Raw genomic sequence first — 20,153 nt, 5'->3', positions numbered from 1 at the left:
AGGCTCAGGCGCCGGCAGGGACCCCAGGAGCGGGAGCTCCGGGCCACCCCCCCCGCCCCGGGACGAGGTCCCCGCCCGCCCCGCGGCGCCGGGATTCCCGGCGGGCGCGGCCCCGCCGCTCTCGGGATGAGTGATGGCTGCCCCCCGGCCCGGCCCCGCGGCTGCCAGCGCTCACCGAGCCGCTGCTGGAAAGGAAAGGAGAAGAGGGGGAACTCCCGCTCCCGCCGCCCCTATAAAAGCCGGCGCGGCCCCGCCGGCACGGGCAGCGCTCCCTGGGCAGCAGCATGGAGCAGCGCGGCGGCAGCGGCAGCGGCAGCGGCAGCGGCAGCGGCAGCGGCAGCGGCAGCGGCAGCGGCAGCGCGGGCAGCAGCGGGCAGGCAGCGCCGCGTAGCGCCGCAGCCCGGCGCTGCAGGCAGCGGGCAGGGCCCTGGGCGCTGCTGCCCGCGCTCTGCCTGGCGCTGGCCCTGCCGCCCCCGGCCCGGGCGCTGCCGCCGCCCCCCCGCCACCGCCTCGCCGACGGGCTGAGCCGCTCCCGAGAGCTGCTGGCGGCCGCCAACGCCTCCCTCCACCGGCTGAAGGTCTGCGAGGGGCCGGGAGAGCAATGGGGCGGGGGGGTGGCGGGTTGGAGAGGGGACATGGGCAGGCGGTGATGGGACAGCGATGGTACCCAGGAGGGCGGTGATGGGGCAGTGATGGTACCCAGGCGGGAGGTGATGGTACCCAGGAGGGCGGTGATGGGGCAGTGATGGTACCCAGGCGGGAGGTGATGGTACCCAGGAGGGCGGTGATGGGTTGGTGAGGGTGCCCATGTGGGCGGAAGCTCTCTGTAGGCTCCCTTTAAGACTCTATACCTGGTCTTTGCTTTCATTCCTCCCCTGGCCAGCCCTTAAGGATGGGGATATGCTCAGGTGTCTTTCTCAGCCCTTATTCAGTGCAGCCCCACAGAAACACACACACCATTAGTGGCGCCAGCAATGCATCAACAGCTCATTTGAGCGCTTTGGTTTTGAACATGCTCTTTCTCTAAGGCCCCTGCAGAGCTAGCTCAGGAAATACTTGCTCCCGACTTTGTTGTTATGTTTGCATGTTGTTGCTGGTGTCGTTGGTTTGGTGCTGTAGCAACTTTCCATACTAAAGCCCCCCGGCAGTAGTGCCAAGGGGATTTTTTTTTTTTTGCTAAAATTCCCTGCTATTGTTGCAAGTTTCATCTCGGAGAACCACAAAACCCCCACCACTAAATAGGTGCATTGTTCCCACACTTGCAGTGGGTCAGTGAGCACTGTTAAATGTCTATGCAGATCGTATTAGTTATTTTTCACTTTCTAAGAGATACTTTACATTTGAAACTATAGTGACATAAAGTTTTCAATAGATTCAATGTCTGAGAGAGTAATTCAAAGTAATGGAGATAGTGCAATTCGCAACAACATATAAAACAAATCTGTGCAAAGCCTGAGCTTATTCCCATTAAACACAACTGCCACATGCATTTCAGTCTCTCAGTCTATTTGCTAGCTGTCTTATTTAACCATAGTCCTCACACAGCCTCATTCCTAGGATCCAGCTAAGTGCAGACAGCTGTGATGCATCACTTACAATTTTGTGTATTTACATATATATATACACACACACACACACAGTACCGTGAAGCTGAGTCAATGACCCTTTTTTATTCCTTTTTTAACACAGGAGCTCGGCACGCTGGGATTTGAATGTACCCTTGAAGAGGTTGATCTTGAAGATATCACTAAGAATCAAATCAACACCATAAAAGCTTGCACATCTGAGAATCCAGGGGTAAAAAAAATATATGAAGTTTCAGCATCATATTTTCATGGAACAGCTGTATAACTCGCACTTCCACAAAATCACCATGTCTCATTTCTTCTTCGATTTGCAGACTGAAAACTGTCCGGCACTAGAAAGATCTACTTTTGATACGGTAAATTGCAAGTTTCCCAGAAGAACCCCTTCTTTTGCTTGTTGTATGTTTAAAGCATTTAACAACAGATTCCTGCATTTCCTAATAATTCTGACTTTTGCAGAGTAAATGCCTGCAGGGCATCTATGAGGATCTGAATGCCTACAGGGCAGAGCTGAAGAACTTCAGTGATCAAAAGGTGCTGGCAACTATTGATGAAATGATGAAAGTAAGTATTTCTGCCTCCTTCCTTTCTACTATTTCTGTCTTAAACCAGAGTTTTTAATCCAGCGTGCTCCATTCTGGTCAGTCAAATAGTGACCTTTCTTTAATCTGGTAATTTAAAAAATTGTCTGTTACTGTTTTTCCTAGAAGGGGCTTGATTCTTATGAATTGTGTGTTTCACTTCATATTTTTGCCTTGCCGATATGGTCAACACGTCAGGACTCAGATGTACAGTTCCTTAGCAGCCCTCCTTCTTTCACACTGCTCCGCTCTCGCAAGGAGACGGGGTACAGGATTTTCTGCCAGTTCCTCAGGGAACTCAAAAATAGAGTAAAAGGATACAGGGACATCGCTCTATTTCTCTCCCAAATACATATATGATAATATGTATTATCATATCATATGAATCATATGATCATATGAAATATGATACACCTGCTATACTGAATATGAAATAGGATGTATGAACTTTGATTAATATTATTAGTGAGTACAGGGAATAGATGTTAAAAGCTTGTTTGTTTGTTTAACAAAAGCTACTTAAAAAAAAATTAATTGCCTTTGTATTGACACAGCATCTCCCAATAGCCTGGAGATTCTGGCCACGGGCAGATGAGCCCAGTCTAAGGAGTCGCTAGATAAAGCTGGCTGTAGGCTTATTATTTAAAAAGCATCTTCATTCCTGGGCAGAAAGAGCCTTTGTGCATGAATGGACATTTTTGTCTCAAGGAAAGTATGGCTGCACATCCTAAGTCTATTAAATATATCATTAAATATTTCAAATTTTTCACTTATGAGAATACATTCTTATTTCTAGGTTTTGTCATTTATCACTCAGGGGGTGAAAAATCTAAAGAGGTTTTTGTTTTAGCCACTTTCTGGTGATAGTTTGTAATGCCCCTACCTCTTCCCAGGCCCTGAAGACCAGCAGCAGGAGCGTGCTGCAGCCACCAGCAGGCGCAGGGCTGACCTCCTTCAATGAGAGGATGAGGCTCTGCAGCATCCTTCATGCCTTCCAAATCCGCACAGTCACCATCAACAGGATGATGAACTACCTGACCTCTCCGGAGAGCTCGCTGTAAGCGCCCAGCCCTCCAGCACTTTGGGTAGAAGTTTGACCTAAGGATGTTTTGGAGAAAAAATAGTAGGATCAGTATCCTGCAAGGTGGTTGGGGACTTTTTAGGAACCATATTTCAGAGCCTCTTACATATCACATTTTAGCGAGCTGTTGTCAGTGCCTTTTAAGCCATTGTTTTCTAAATTTCTAGAAAATAAGCTACATCATAGTACCGAAATGTTCTCAAACCACCTAACACTCAACTGTAATTTGTCTTAATGGTTTTATTTATTCAGCTGTAATTTTCAGAAATTGAAACATATTTATAATAATCAACTTATTTATTACGATATTCCTTGTTTATTCTATTTATTGCCTAATAAAATTAAAGTTTGCATAAAAAATGTGGTGACTTTTTTTTTCTTCCTTGAGATATAGCATGAATACTTTTAAAATACTTTGAATATTGCTGGCATGTAAAAGTATACCATAGTAACATTCAGCACTGGTATCATATTTTAAAATCCTGTTTCCGTCTTGTTACTTATGTCAGATGTGTTTCTTGTGGATTTTCCCTCAGACTGAGCACTCAAAGCAACCCACGCGACTTCTTCCTCATTTACAGTGATTTTCCAGCCAGTTACATAGTTGCCAGGGTGAAATCCTGGCCCCACCAAAATCAATGGCTAAATTGTTTGTTTCAGTGAGGCGAAGATTTATAGGTAGCTTTGAAGGCCAGGAGGGATGCCGGGATGATTATCTTCCCAATTCCTGCCCGCAGTACGTAAGCCAGCCCAGCGTCCATCCCCTCTTCAGTGGATCTGCCCTTGGCCAAGCAGTGACTTTGGCCATGTCCCAGCCAGCTCCCACGCTGCCTCCACTGCCTCTCGTCACCCCATCAGCACCTTGTTCTTCAGCTCTCTCCCTTTGCTTGGTTTCTCCAAGCTCTGCCCTCCCATCACTTTGGGGACCCCCAAGTAGCCCCCTTTGATGCCGAGGGGCTGGTGGGACTCCCTGCTCTTCCAGATGCCGAGGGGACAGCTGCCGTCCTCATCCTCTTCCCTCTTCCCCAAGTGTTGGGGTTACCTGCACACCACACCAGCTCTTAAAATGTAATCTTATACATTCCCAGAGCTTTCTAATGGAACCAGAGCCATGGTCCCTGCTCCCACAGACCACCCACCACGTAGATCAAGTTGTAAGGTAAGAGCAACCTCGTGCAACTGTAACGTTTTAATTCCTTGTGCCTGCAAGAACTGGACAAAGCCAAACTGAAGACCCCAGAAATACAATATACTTTTTTTTTTTTTAAAGGTTCTTGATTTTGATTTAAAGAACTTGAGGGTTGAAGACCTTATCAGCTCTTTTGATCATCACCTGCTACACTATCCAGTTACCCTCATTATTACAAATAAGCATCTTATTTCCAGCTTAGATTTACTGATTTCTGCTTCTGACCAGAGGGTCCTATTAGAGTTTTGTTTTTTATCGGATATCTTAAAGGTCCCCCTGATAGCAATTTCCACCCGCTTGTCCCAGAGAGAAGAGCCAAAGGCAGCTCTGCCCAGGGATGGAGAGCCCCACACAAGCCTCCCTGCCTCCCACAGCTTTTTTCCCCACTAAAAGCCCCATTGGCAGAAGAGCCCGTGAGGTCCTGGGCACCGACACAGCCCTTTTCCTTGGCCACCCCCTGGGAGGTATGCAGCAGTAGAGCATCACGGGTTGGAAAGATGGCCCACAGCATACAACAGCCTTGCAACATTTCATCCAATGGCTTAAAAAAACCCCAACAAACAACCTTATGTAAATAGTGTAAATGTTTCCTTTTTAATCCTTATTTTTTAAAAGTATGCTTTTTCTTTCATAAACATACACAGAGGAAGATGCTCAAAAGAATCCCGTGTCTTTAAAAACAATCTCCTGTATCAGGTCACCACTCTCTTCTGCAGATAACATTATTTCCAAATCTTTTTCATTTCTGTAATACGTGCATTGCCGACAGAGTAACAGCCTTCACAGAGATTTTGGCTTCTCCCATTTTTGTTTAAGCACCTAATTCTATTCAAGTTAAAATTAATCAAGTAAAAAAAAAAGTATAAAAAGTTTATAATACAAAAAAAATTATACAACATAAAAAATTATCTCATAAAAATTGAGACAGACTATACAGAAAAGAGTGAAGAAGAAATTCCCAGCGAAAATTCAAAGCTGCCTGGAGTTAATAGTGGTGCTCCCGTGACACCAGTCTTCAGGTTTTTAGAAAACAGAACCACAGCTTAAGAAGGACTGAATGTACACGAGTATATACAGTAATTATGTATATATACAGTGATTATGCAAAGGAATTTATCTGCAAGTTTAGGATTATTCTTCCCTGATCTTGGGCATCTGTGAGAAATACAACGTACCTCATGATTTTGGCAGTTCAATATTTTTCTTAAGGGGACAAAAGTTTCTGCATAACTTTTCTCCCTGTCTTTCCCTGATGGAAATAAAAACGTTTCCAGATAATGATCATATACCTGAACAAGGTAAACTGATTTCTTCCAGTGTTCGTGTCTTTTGGGACTTGCTCAAATGAGACAAAGCTGGGTGGCAGTGTTGGGTTTCCCCATACATGAAGCCCAGCACTCTCGGCCACAATGCCGGGATCCACCGCGTGAGTAATTGCTCCTGAAAGTCTTACGTGTGCTTATATCCGCACAAAATTTCATTCACATTTCTTGCAAAGATCCTGCCTAAACTTTCCGCTGAGTGATGATGCCTTGCATCTTCCTTCCTGAATCTCAGCGAGATCCCGGGGAAGCAGCTGGAGAAGCGTAATGGCTGGCTGGGGAAGCTCCCACCACGTTCCTTCTAGCTGCGGCTTCACCAGCTCAGCACCGAGCCAAGAAACCTGAGGAAAGGAACACGCACAAACACACACAGATTATCTGATCTCTACAAGTTACTGCAATATTCAAGTTGAATAATAAATGCATTAAAAGCCTATGACACAGCACAAGGCTATGGCAACAGACAGGTTTGTGAGGGTCAGATGAGCGAGCGAGCACGAGCAGCTCTCCACCAAACAGAAAAAAATATGTTTAGTTTTTGAGAAAGATTCCCCTTGGCTGGCTGAGTTCTTAGCCCACTGAACAACTTTGGTTTGCACAAAGTGAACCGAACATAAGGAGTCCCCCAGAAATCAGTGGGAGCACCCATGGGCAGTAAGGAAATACATACACACACACGTCTGCAGGACCGAACCGTTAAGTCATCCGTCAGGGGAAGGTGTTAATTAACCCTTCCTAAAATACGTAAGAGTAAAGACCCAAACATCTCTTCTTTGGAGTTCCTGAGAGAATCAAGAATCGGTTTGGATATATAACGCTGACTGGTTTGGCCATGACAGCTAGGTCATGCTAAGAGTACTCTCAACACAGTCAGTGCAAAAATATTATTCATTTTGTATCAGTTTCTGAAGGGAAGTATAAAAATGCCACAAGAAAGAAAGTCATTGCTAATATCAGAAGGGAGACAATTTTGACCTACGCAGTAAAACACGTACTATGTATTCAGTAAACTCTCTGATGCAAATTCTTACAATACATCTGAAACACACTGATGTAATTAAATAAACAAATATAATGGGAAGGCGATACCTTGTAGGGCTTGCAGTATCTCATAGGACGCTTTTTCACAGAGACTTCTGTACAAAGCTTCTGCAGTTCCGTTGCTTTGCTCTCTGTCTCTCCACTTGCTTAGCACCAGAAATTTTTGCATATTAACTTCTTCTTCCGTTGCCTGAATCTGCTCAATGTCTTTCATTTCCATCTGAAGACACTCAATGGCAATTTCTCTCCACTGCCTACCAAACAACTTTGCGATCACCATCAGCTGTTGATCCGTTAAGATTTTTGTTGCAATTCCATCTGAAAAGACATAGAACAAAAATCAGATTTAACATTGCTCTTCTCATTAAACTTGTAACTAAATGACACTATCAGTTCTGTGCATGGCCAGGGGACATACGATGAAGGTGATCTTATCATTCGGATTATCCAGCAAGGTCAGAGCCAAGCGCTGGAGGACTAAGAAGCCTGGCTCATGAAGATGAAAACATCTGATTGCATGCTGGCTGCTGTAAAGGATTTTTTTCCCATTTATAAGCAGCTATTAATCTAGTAGGAAAAACTGTACAAACTGTATGTTAGGTTATCAAGCACTCAGAGATTTTGAGACGTGTAACGTTAAGGCCATGCTAAGCACTCACTACCTCCTGGCAAGTTCAGATGCCAGTTTTTCTTGAAAGCTACAGCTGCTACAGATGTTTGTTTTTCCTTTAATTACAATGGCTCAGAAGTCTCAGCCCACGCGGTTACACGGACTGAGCCGCTTTCCTCCTCGGTGTCACCAGTTACACATAAAACTGAAGTTTTGAAGGATGGAAGCTCTCCCTCTGGTGGCTACATGCATCCATAAACAAACACCTACATGGCTACTTTTGCTCAGGTTTTTTTGTTATTTATTGAACTAACATTATTTCCTCTGTATTTTTTCCAAGTAACTGTTAGTAAATGAGTAGTTTCTGGGTGGGAGCTCCCAGATACCAAGCATTTCTGACCATCAGAACATCACACGTCAACAATAAACGGGAGATGATTTTTTTTTTAGAAAAATTCAGCCTATTATGGCTCAGGAGGTATCCCAAATGCAAAATCTGAGACACATAGCGGAAACCTCTTTCAAAAGCAGCCACTATTTCCCAGTCTTAGAAGACAATACCATTTTAGCTGACTCTTACAAAGCAAATTTCCTAGCTGCTTCTCCCCATTTACTTACCGAATGAATGACAAAGTGTACCGAAGTATACAAATGCAGGTACAAATCCTGCATCTACAATAGCAGCACTTTCTCCTCCTATATTTCATGCTCAGATTCATGGAAGTCTTTAAAAAAGTGAGCTCAGGTTCAATTCACGGGATGCAAAAAGAACCCTCAAACCTGTTATTTTAAACGACGCAGAAATGCTCTACCTGCAGTATTGCCGGTCTTCTGCTTTTTGCTACGGAGCTCGTCTTCTTCCAAAATGCTGATGGCTGGTTTCCGTTTTTTGACACCTAAGAAGCAATGAGAGGTGATGTTACTTCTTTCGTATCACTTGAGCTACAAGAGCAAGCGAGGTACACAGAAAATAAGCAACCCCAACTTATCTTCAAATTGACTTACTGACTGTGCTTCTTTTCTGCTCGTTTTTGTTCTGATCGTAATGTATCCAGTCACCTGGTAAACAGTTTTCAGAGGAAACAAAAGGTGAGGTAGGAATTCCCATTGCTATGCTCTACGTCCAACAGTTCTCGGGCACAAAACCAAGCTGTTGGGTGGATTCCTGCTGCTGAGCTAAGATTTTATATAATGAGGTGATTTTTCCCCTTTTATCCAATGTGCTGCAGCACGCCATTTATGATATGCAATAGAGATTGCATATTATGCCTAATAACTAAAACTAAAGCGGAGCATCCTCCTGCACACCCCACCGCCCCGAAGCCTTTGCCTGTTGGCTCATGAGGGATTCTGCAGGTTACTGCAACATACACTACATGACCTCCCAGAGCTCTTCTCTTTGTGTTTTATCACTTTCAGCTCCAGACCTCGCGATTTTCACAGCAGGAATTTCGGTGCATCTAAGGGCTGAATTATATCCCAACTCCTGCATCTTTTCAGCAGGAACAAACTAGTCCTGGGAAGACCAAAGACTCACTCTCTCTTAGTTTTGCTTTCCATACGGTCGCATCAGACTCCAGCTCAACCAAAGACAAGGTGAAGTCGTCGGGTTTCTCCAAATAGACTTCAATGTAACTTTTTAGTTTCAAAAGAGATCCATCAACAAATTCAATTTCCTATAAAATGTAAGTATGTTAAAAATCAACATTTATCTAAACATAAACAGAAGAGGAGTATTTGGCTATTGGCACAGATCTGAGTCCAACTCTAATCTCCCCAGAGTTTTGCTGTTGACTTTGGCGTCAGGATTTCATCCCAAAATTTTTGGGCTGTAAGAGGCAAATGCTTTCTGCAGCGATGGCAAATGAATGTGAAAAATGCCCTTAATACTAGTGCAGGAAAAGCCATTTTGTACCACATTTCTAATTCAGCTGCAATGCATGAAATGAGGGTTGTGTAAGGGACTTACCTCTGGAGTTATTTCAGCTTCTGGCTCACAAACTAATCTATACCTCTTTCCTTTCTGTAGTAATTTCTGGCATACAGGGGGCTTGTCAATTTTAATGAATTTCTTATTTGAATGTTTTACGGCTCTTGAGATATCCTAAAATTTAAAAATACAATTTAAAGGTTACTCGCCTCAGTAAAGGAATTAACATTTAAAACCTGGGCTAGTGTGTCTCCTTGAGCTTTTCTCTGTCCCCAGCTCTATGAAATGGCCGCGACCTGTTCCACATGGCAAACTTTACAGAAAGCTGTGCACTAAACACCACGCTCAAAAAACATCAAATAAACTTCTTCAATTGTTGTGCTACATGGGTGAAATTAGATAGAAGAGTTTGCAACCCGAAAAAAAGGAAGGTTATTTGTTGCTGCCTTCTCCTAGTGTTTGCCTATATATTGTAGGGGGGAATGGGTGAGAGGACAAGAAGCTCTCTCAGGTACAAATCCTGAGTTCCGTGGATTTTGGTGGCAAACAGGTTTCTGATGTATTTCTTTTATATAGCAGCTTGTGAGTGAGCATGTGGGCCAGTATACTTCCTTAAATATCATATCCTAACTTGGTGGACCTTTTCGGTATGGAAGTCTCATTATATTTATGTATAACATATATATATTATTATTGCATGCAAACACTGGGGCGAGAGAAGAACATCTCTTCGCCATACCCCATCCTCAACGTAGCACCCCCATAACCCACCCTGCCATATTTCTACATCACACCACCCTACACAAGCCATACCTTTATAAAGGAGTCGTTGTTTGTAGCCACATAGACCCGAAAGGATAAGGAGGGATGCTCGTCAACGACTTTGTAGAGGATGACAGCGCCATGGTACTGCACCGGCTCCTGGCTCTGGATGAGTGGTCCCACCGGCGAGAGCGAGCTCACCAGCCACTTCACGTGCGAGGCCGAGTAGTCGGCGGAGGGCTCCATGGCTGCGCTCTCGCCTTTGATGTGCAAAACCTTGAAGGCCATGCCAGCGCCATGATCTATGGGAACACAGGGCCATCTCAGTGCCTCCTGTGCTGGGGAGCTGGCAGCCTCCCGCGCCCGCCAGGCCGGTGGCCGGCACTCACCGCCGAGGCAGAGGGAGTGGGGAAACTGGATGGAGGTGAGAGCGGAGGCTGAGTCGCAGCGCACGTCGAAGAGGGGGCCGCCCACAATCCATGGCTTTTCCACAAGGTTGGCATATTTGCTCCAGGATAAGAGGGAATATGTGATTTTGACGGCCCCCGTTACCTCAAAAATCAAGCCCGTGAGGCTGCACTGGTAAGTCCCCTCTGCGTCCAGCTGCACCCTGCCGTGGGCAAGAGTGACCTGGTTAGTTTAGTTTCCACTGCCTAGTAAATACCGTAACAATGTGGTTTGCAAGGGATAACAGAGAAACTCCCTTCCCAACAAGCACAGAGCACTTTATCTGAATAGCACAGAAGCCACAACAATGTTTTTTCTCCAGTCTCTATGTTTAAACTGTCACTGGAGTGTTAAAAACTGGCTGAGAGGACCCAGCCAGTGCATGCAAAATAGCTGTAATGAATATTTTGCATAACGTTTCCTGCAAATGAGGCAGCTGCTTTTACACAAAGGGCTCAGCCCAGCTCCTATCGACATCGGAGACAACATCGTACACTGACAACATCAACATCATACATGGACATCACCAACACCACACACTGATGGCAACTTCCGAGCCAGAGAGAGGGAGCACAAGGCTGGCGTCCAACGAAAAATGCAAGGTCAGTGCAAATGGGGAGGATGAGTACTCCTGTGAAACAGGGTAAGACCCCTCATGTGTGTCCAGACTAAAAAAAAGCACATAAAAATGTGCCTGATGTTAATTACCGCAGTGAAACGAGGCAGGCAGGAAGCCGTCCTAAGAGCTTTCTTGGACCGGGACCTGCAGGCAGCATGGGCAGCTGCTCTAAATTGTTTATTTTTAAGGATTTGGGGGCATCCGTTATAACTCCAAATGTATTTGTGCAGCAAATCAGTCTTTTTCCCACTTAAACTGAAGAGAGAAGTATTTTGATGAGAACAATATAAATGTATACCCATTGTATTAATAAAAACATACACATGTTGTCCTCCAGAAAGTCTCCTGGGGGTCAGTTGCTCCTTCTGGTCCTATATAAATAGATAAAAGAAAAATACATATTTAAAAAGGTGATGAGAGAGCAGAATTACAATTTGCAGATTATCTCATGCAAAATGGGGGGGGAGGGGGGCAGGTTTATAAACATACGTTTTCATTTCTGCAATGCTTGCAGGGTGGCAGACAGTTCACTCCTAGTGAGAAAACAGGAAGATCAGCTCATTAAAAGCAAAGTAATTAAACACTCAGAAAAAACCCCAACCCTCAAGAGGTCTGTTACTACCTGATTCATTGCAGTGCGGTAGCGTTTCCTTCTCCTCTTGTTCTTCATCTACAAAAAAGAAGTTTACAGCAAATACCTCAGCCTCCAGCAGGTTTCTGCTCCCATATTCAGCAAGGACAACGCACTAGTTTAATTTGCTTACATTAAAAAATACCTAAGGAGAATATTCCTAAGACTAAGTTCTTACAGGCACACTTGCACACCTGTGTGTGCAGGCTTTGCACAGCGTGGGGATGAAGCTGAACATCAGGATACAACATTTGTCAAGAGCTCATAACTTGCCCAAACTGCTGGAAATTTTCACAGGGGTTAAAAAAAGACTCGTCCCCACAATGAGTCTCAACGTGCCAAGTACAAAGTTCAACCACCCAGCATGGAAGCTGGCAACAGCAGTTCCCAGTGAGCAGGTAACCACACTGTTTGCAGCATATTTGTCCCTAAAGTGATTTAGAAGTGCCTGAATCCTCCTTACTAACCCCCAGCACAACAGAAAGCAAGCAGAGCTGACATATCCGGTAAAAGCTTTTAGCCCAAAGGGTGGATTTTGCAGAAGCTGAGTGACAGAGCTGTTGTGACAAGGTGTGAGGACGGGCTGGCTGCTGGCGTGCAGGGGCACAGGCTCTGTGCTGCTCGTTCCTGCTCCCCATCCCACCAATACCCCCCCCCTGCAAGCAGGGACTCCAGCCGGGTTGTCCAAATGTCATCCTGGGACATCAACACCCTCCTGGGCAGGCAGATGTGGGAGAGGCAGAAAATGTATTGCTGCAGTGAACAGCCTGGAAAATGTCAGGCAAAAACCCGCCAGCACGTTGGCTCCCTTCCCGCAGCAATGCTATTTCAGTCCCCGAGCTGCAGCGGGATTGCAGTGACCCAGGGCCACCCGTGACGCGCGGGTGAGGAAGGGTGCCTCAGGTCTGTCCACCATCTCCCTGCACCCACAGCCCTGCGCCGGGCTCCATTCACAAACAGAGACAGCAAGCGTGCACCGCGCATGCACCCCACGCACTCCCCATTCCTGGGTATGCTCTCTAGCAAATAGTTTTACCGAAAGACATGGAGGTGATGGCTGGGCCAGCACTAAATCACTCTCTTGCCCCCACATATCATTACCCTCGTGCATCTCTTATCCATGTTGGCTTCCTCATGCCTTGCAAGGCAGATATAAGGAACAAAATAGAAGCATGCTTACCCGACCTTCTTCCATCCGACTCCTCCGCATCTGATGAGAAAAAGCTTTGTAATTATTTAACTAAGACTATCAATCTTGCATGAAACCAGAATAAACTGCTGGTGGTGTAACCCATGTAAGTGCAAACCCGCAGGCTCTTCATCAACAGCAAACGCTTCCTTTAATTCTTTTCCTGTCCATCCTGTTTTGTCACTTTTGCTGCCAACTTTTAAGCAGATTTATAGCCTCTTGGTGTTTGGACAACTACTGTGGTGTAAAAACATCTGCATGTATTGTGTCTATGAGGCCAAAGTGACATTAGCCACTGCTCCTCTATTATTGCTCTGCTCAAAACTGAGCAGCTAGGAAATCATTTGCTCACAAAAATACCATTCTGCTTTTCAGCATGCAGTCACTAAATTAACAGTCTTATACAATAACCCTGAGACTATTCCCATGAAAAGCAGCTGGTTTAAACCGAACATACATTCTCAAAAGGGAGAAAATACATAAATCGCAACACGATGCTCACCTGACTCCTCTTCTGAGCTACTGCTGGAGCTGTTTTCGGAACTGTCCTCTCCTTAACAAAATTACACCCCATTAGTCACAGGCAGAATGAAATAAAGCAATGCCACGGGTAAGTAAAAGGATACATCTAGAAGTTTAAATACATCAGGTTGGTCAGCAAGTTAGATAATATAACAAGGTAGAAAAAATACTTAGGCAGAGAGGAGCATCAGAGTATCAAATCCCAGCATCGGAGGAGACCTAGGTGTCACCCAGGCCCTTCTGAAGGGTATGTGTGATGTTCAAGATGCTTAATTTTCATGTTTTATACAACCTGGGACTATTTTGGAGCTTCACTCTTGGCACGTCCCAGTTCACCCAGCTAAATTATGGTTTTCCGTGACATGCATGTGAGGTGGGAGAAGCATTGGTGGGAGTTGGTGTGTCCCACCAGTGACGTGACTCATGGGTATGTGCTATATGCAGCTTTAATAAGTGATTCTTACAAATGCAAGTTGAAGAGAAACCAGTATTGCAAAGCAAGTGACTTGAGGACTTGCAGCAGTGTCTACACTGTGGTTTTATCACGGTGCGGGGAAATGGCATGTGCACGGCCAGCCACGCCATCCCGTGCGTGGGGAAAGCCATCAGCCACACGTGTGCTCACCCGCTGGGTGCTCCTCGGCTGAGCCCTCTCCCTCTGCACTGCTGGCCACCACCTCTGCAAGAGAAAAGCAAAAGAAAAATCTCTGCAAAAGATAAAGACCTCTGCAAAAGAGAAAATTGGGAGATATAAGCTTGAAAAAGATTTAACTCTTCTGTTGGCATTTTTGTACTATGCAGGTCAGAGGAAGGGAATAAATAGCAAAGGAATATGAATTTTAAAAATGAATATTAAAAAATCAAAACTCTTATCCATTAAACTAAGGCATTACACTGCGTTTTTTAAAGCCAGCTGTTATAAAATTGTCATTTCAATTCCGAAGGATGGGCATTTCTCATAACAAAGCCATTTGAAGTGCTGTATTTCACAAAATTACCATACCTTTTTCATCTGAAGAGAGGGACTCAGCTCCACTGGAAGACAAAACGGGAAATACTTGAGCAGATCCATCAGTCCTTTGCCGTGCTTCCACACAGGCGGGCATTTACCCACCTCCCTGCCCGCTGGCATCGCTCCCTGGCTTTGGCCAGGGAATCGGAGATTATAAGGTAATTTTGGATGGGGGGTTAGGGATTGAAAATTAATTTTCTCTAACATGACCCATGGCCCTGGCTCTCACCCTGGCCCACAGGGATGCCTGGCGCTGTTGCACATCTTTCCCACCGGCACAAGCCCTCGGCCCCGGCCCCTTTTGCAAAGCACCCGGAGTTTGTGTGCCAGGCACCCGTCGGTTTTGGTGGCAATCCAACCAATCTTCTTCAGCAAGGCATGAAGCTCAGATAAACATGGTGGCTCAGACGTGGCAGGTGACTCGCATTTGTGCCTGTGGCAAATTTGTGGCACGTGGCAAATTCAGACCAACCTTCAGTCTCCATTCGCTCTTGAAAAGGGGAAATGTGCTGGTTTTATCATTTACAGATAAAGATCAGGTCTGGAAATCCTTCTGTGGAGCTCCACAAAGCTCCACAATGTCCTCCCTGCGGCCCCACCAAATAACCACTATAAAAGCTGCTGCTGAGGAAGGGAATCGCCCTGGGCGCAGTTACCATAAACCAGCAAGTGACATCCAGCTCTTCATCGCTTTGGTGGCACGAACAAATATCCCAGCCCCTCCACCCTGCCAGCGGCCAGCTGGAATGGCAGCCATATGCCATGCGGGCAGGGAAAGATCAAATATTCCCTCACTCTTTGGAGGCAGGTGAGGGATTTCAGTGCCGCCCTGGCGATGCCGAAGGATGCTGGCAATGGCGAAGCCAAGCTGCGGCAGTTGCTCTTCAGCAGCTCAGCTCAGGAGGCTGATTTTGACCATCCCGGGCTGCCTGCCATGCATCCACAGGCCATCCTCTCTGGGCCCCAGCTCCTCAGGACGCACCCAGCAGCTGAGTGGGCATCACCATGGTGGTCAGAGCCTCAGCCGCCGCTGCCGCCCTGGGGCAGCGCAAACAAAAAAATAAAAAATAAAAAATGAATAGGTGGTAATGGTAGAGGCAGGAAAATAAATCCCCTAACGTATGGCTGAGGCATTAGGTGAAGCGATGCAAGCAAGGGGGGTCCTGGGCGAAGTGCAGCGGAGTAGGTGGCTGCACGGGGGTGCTCCCATGCAGCCTGGAGCTATAAGAGTTTGTCAGTCGAGGGCAGGGAAAAGGGTGCTGCGGCCAGTTAGACACACAGGATAAACTGAGTAAGGGTTTCACAGCGGGCATGAATGGGAAATTACACAACAGGGTTTGTGCTTCCAAACTGTATCTTAAAAAAAAAAAAAGACACAGTATCCGCAAGATTTGGACAAAGCCTAGATATACCCCAGAGACGGTGCCTGAGCCAAGTGCTGTTTGTGCAACCCTTCCACCAAGTGCTGGCTTGCTAAGTAAGGTTTGCCTGCAGCAGGCTTATACCCCCTCACAGCCACATTTCTCTCCTCCTAAGCTAAAAAACACGCTCTGGAGGAGAGAAGCAGGGAGAAAAAAAAAAACTAGCCCTATTCAGTATAAGAAATTATTGCCCACAATTAATTACACTAGGGAAGAAAGGCATTGCCAGCTTCGTCCCCTGCCCTGCAAGAGCTGCACGGTTGTGATACTGTTTCACAGCCCCCGCTGAAGCAAAACCAAAGCGGGGTGACCCGGCTGGCGATTACAGCTTTAGAGAGAAAAGATAAACAGGCTCGTTTCTAAACGGCCCCAGCTGCCGCTTGTTGTGGCAACACCCGGGGTGCAGCCGGGGCCGCGGGAGCGCGGTGCCGGGGCGGAGCGGGGCAGGCGGAGCGGGGCCCGGGGCGGAGCGGGAACGCCGCTGGCTCGCCCAGCGCTTTTGTCTGTCGGAGGAGAGGATGCCGAGCGGGGCCGGGGGTGGCGGGCGACTGCGCGGCCGGGTCCTGGCCTGGCCCGGGGGGGCGGGGAGCCCCCGCTGCAGGTGCAAGGCTGGGCCCTGCGCCCCAAAAGCGCTGTAACTTTTGGCGGGAGGGCAGGAAGGACACTCTGGGCTCTGCGCCAACGCGGGGCAGGGACCCTTCGCTGGGGTCCGGCAAGGTGGGGGAGATGGGCGGACGGGAGGCAATAGGGGGAGTGATGCTGGGCGGGGTGGAAGGGGGGGCTGGGCGCTGGTGCTGGGGGACGGGGACGGCGCAGGAAGGATGCTGGGGGGATGGGGAGGATGCTGGGGGGATCGGGAGAGGCTGGGAGGGCAGGGGTATCAGGAAGGGCTGGAGCTGCAGGGGGGCATCGGGAGGGGCTGGAGGTGCAGGAGGCATCGGGAGGATGCGCAGAGGGGGAAGGGAAGTTGCCGGGGGATATAGGGGCGGGGGGTGGCCGGTGGATGCCGGGCAGGCCCGGGGGGGTCCCGGGGATGCTGGGGAGGGCCGCGCGAGGCGCTAGGGCCGGGGCCGGGTAACGCATCGCGGGGGACAGCCGAGATCCCCGTCGCCCCCGTGCCCGCTCACCTGTCGGGTTCCTGCCCGCGGCGGGACATCGCGGCGGGAGGCGGGAGGCGGGAGAGGCGCGGCGGGTCCCCGCGGGGAAGCACCGCCCCCCCGGCGGGGGGCGGTCCCGACCGCGGCCACGCCCACGCCCCGCGGCCACGCCCCTGCTGCTTGCCCCCCCCCCGTCCGGAACCCGGCTGCGTAACGTGCAGGGTCCGTCCGCGCGCGTCCGTGTCCCACCGGCAGGCGCACGGCCGCTGCGCCTCTGCAGGCGCGGGACCCACGCGCGTAGGTGTGGAGGCGAATGCACGTATGCACCAGGGACTTGCTAATGTATGCTGTATCCATGTCTCTGTACGTCTGCTATACATACACACACACCCCCCAGGTAACTACATACGCATACTAGATATACAGGTATATTAGATGTATACTACATAGATATGTATGTATATGCACTATTTATGTGTTCTAGGTACACTAGTATACTCGTGCTAGATATACGCTGTATAAATACATACCTATATATGCACATATACAGATACGTATGTCGCACTTACATATGCACGCTCTCTCAGTATAGATACAGATATATATGGTATACCTTCATAAATATTTATACACTATTCATCTACTGGACGTATTAGGAATTATATGTTAGAATAGAATAGAACAGAGGTATTGTATATACATACTAGATACATAGTGCCTATAGGTATATGTCATTATATACAGCAAAATACCTCACTTCTGCACACACACAGTGTCTGGAAACGCCAAGCTGCCAGCCCAGACACAAGGGCTGCCGGCCCACACATCGGAGGTGGCAGGGACGGGGTCCATGCTGCTGGGGGACGGCAGGTTGTGCCTCGATACAGGCACACTGGCATATAGGTTGGCACCGCCACCAGTTTCCCGGCTGGTGCCATATGGGAACCCCGGCACCGAACACAGGGCAGGAAAGTGCTGCTTGTGCCGCTGCTGCTTGTGCCGCTGCTGCCTGTGCCGCTCCCATTTCCCCTTTACTAACGCTGCGGGCAGGCAGGGCGCAGGGACTGCCAGCGCCCAGGGCCACCTGGGCATCACCCGCCTTCCTCTGCTGGCAGGAAACACCGTGGGCAACTCCGCACGCTGCTGCTGCCAGGAAGTTCGGGAAGGGAAAATGCCAGATGCCATCCATGCAGTTGGCATGTCAGGATCTGCCTCTGAGATGCTGGCAGAGCTGATTTTAAAAAAAAAAAACAAAACCAAAAATAAAGAACAAAACCAGCCCAAACCTGCAGCAGCACATAAGTATTTTTTCTTAAAAAGGGAATATAAGCTTCTCCACCAGAAGCATTTTGGTAGTAAAGTGCTCCTGGAGCATCTAAGGTGCCCCTAGGGCTGCAGCAAACCTCGCAGAGCCAGCAGCCCCTCTGCCCTGGGAGTGCCAGCGGACAGCGCTCACCTCTGCAAGGCAGTAAAACGTCCCTGCAAGAGCCTGCCAAACCCAGGCAAGGGCCGACCATCCCACAAGATGCCAGGCCTCCAGGCAGGCTCTGAACAAGGAAACCCTTGCACACCTTTGCACACCCTCGCTTTCCCCCTCCCTGCCCCACTGCCTCCCAGCAGAGCACACCTGGCTGGAAACATCCAAAATCTTCTCGATTTGTGCCAGGACAAGCTAAGTCCTTTGGGAAGAGGATGTATCAGATGTTTGTTTTAAAGCTATTCCTCTTATGCCAAAAGCTCATCTGGCCCCAGCCCAGATCTCAGCATCACCCTCCTCCCCTTGCGCCGACCCCAAAGCAGCTCCTGGGCGCAGGCGGGGTACAGAGTCACCCTTTGTGTGTCTGCCCAGGGCACACATGAGGAAAAAAGATAAGCTCTATAAACAAGTGTAAGTATAAAAGTAAACATAGCCTCAAAATGCCATTCCAGGTGCCTTTGAAGTGTTCAGCTCCCACCTCCACCCGCGCTGAGCTGGATGTGGCATCAGGAGCCCCCCCGACGCTGCCCGTCTCCCCTGTGCATCCAGCCACAGCCCCCAGCTGCCGCCGCATCCTGCCAGCCCCATGCTGCCAAACAATTCTGGAAAATCCATATCCCCAGGAAAATATATGCGCAGAGATCATGGGAACAAGCTATAATGCTCGGGCTGCGAAGGGTGTTTGTAAAACTGATCGAAACCGACCAAATAAAAAACCATTTAATGTGAAACACTGGAAAAGCAGCAGATAAGGGTCAGTTTAGGCAGAGATGAAAATGCCAGCAAAGTCAATGAAGGAAATCCCCTTGCAAGCAACACCCTGCCCCAGGCCAGGCACCAGGAAGACCAGCCTGGAACAAACTAAAGGAGGCGTAAAAAGTTCATGGAACAACGACAAGAGTTTCAAAGTGAAAGTAAGTGCCCACAATAGGACACAATGCAGAGTAAATAAGGAAAAAAAGCAAGGCAGAAGAGAAATGAGAAACGGAAGATGGCTATGTGATGCAGAGGGTTTGGGCTGGTGGTTTTGTCTTTCCCGACCCCATCCCGTGACTGCCACTCAGAGCTTGCTAAGGGTGGCTGTCTTGAAGCATTATTTTCCTGACTGTTTCCAGACACCCTCACACTGAGGTGAAGAAATATATTCATGCAATAAATGTCCTGATAACTATGCCAACACAAAGTATTCATAAATTATCCCAAGGCAGGCCCAACCCAGCACACATTGTTTGTAGAGTTGCACAGCAGCTGTATCACTTGGTCCAAAATACTCAAATTAAGTCTTTTCCTTTGAGGGCCCGATTCACCACCAGCAAATCTTGCTCCAGTTTCGCATCAGCAACCCTTTACCAGTTTAAACTGGAGTCATGCAGTGGTGAAGCAAGGCTTGAATTCAGTTTCCCAAAGCATAAATCATCTTTCTTTCAAGGACAGGGACAGAACTGATAGCGATTTATGGGTAGCTTTAATGGCACTTGATAAGCTAGTCCTTCCTGCAGAAAGAGAAAGTTGTACTCTTAATTGCACCCTGGGACGAGTTCTCACAGGCAGCACCACGGGGTTTCCCTGCCTCTCCTCTTCGAGAGGAGACACATGAGTTCCCCATTGCTGAGGTCTGCTGGGGGAAACCGCTGCG

At 47.9% G+C, this 20,153-nt stretch overlaps 2 protein-coding genes across 2 annotated transcripts; one reads left to right on the top strand and one right to left on the bottom strand.

Annotated features, from left to right (window-relative positions):
- The first annotated feature begins 284 nt into the window (after positions 1-284).
- IL12A (interleukin 12A) lies at positions 285-3,228 on the top strand. The gene is made up of 5 exons (XM_076340675.1): positions 285-578; positions 1,690-1,797; positions 1,901-1,942; positions 2,046-2,150; positions 3,061-3,228. The coding sequence occupies exons 1-5, from the start codon at positions 285-287 to the stop codon at positions 3,226-3,228; spliced, it is 717 nt and encodes a 238-aa protein (XP_076196790.1).
- A 1,785-nt stretch (positions 3,229-5,013) lies between these two features.
- Positions 5,014-17,115, bottom strand: LOC143161940 (uncharacterized). The gene is made up of 16 exons (XM_076341449.1): positions 17,071-17,115; positions 14,514-14,545; positions 14,136-14,189; positions 13,491-13,541; positions 12,980-13,009; positions 11,791-11,838; positions 11,658-11,701; positions 11,490-11,539; positions 10,492-10,712; positions 10,154-10,404; positions 9,380-9,514; positions 8,948-9,086; positions 8,416-8,469; positions 8,223-8,306; positions 6,849-7,118; positions 5,014-6,100 (listed from the first exon to the last, which is right to left on the bottom strand). Exons 1-16 carry the CDS (start codon positions 17,097-17,099, stop codon positions 6,081-6,083), a joined length of 1,512 nt encoding a protein of 503 aa, XP_076197564.1. The 5' UTR covers positions 17,100-17,115; the 3' UTR covers positions 5,014-6,080.
- Between the last annotated feature and the right edge of the window lie 3,038 nt (positions 17,116-20,153).

The sequence above is a fragment of the Aptenodytes patagonicus genome, chromosome 6 (genome assembly GCF_965638725.1).
Source record: "Aptenodytes patagonicus chromosome 6, bAptPat1.pri.cur, whole genome shotgun sequence".
Classification (NCBI taxonomy): domain Eukaryota; kingdom Metazoa; phylum Chordata; class Aves; order Sphenisciformes; family Spheniscidae; genus Aptenodytes; species Aptenodytes patagonicus.
The sequence above is the reverse complement of the archived record's forward strand: the minus strand, read 5'-3'. Positions and strand labels throughout refer to the sequence as shown.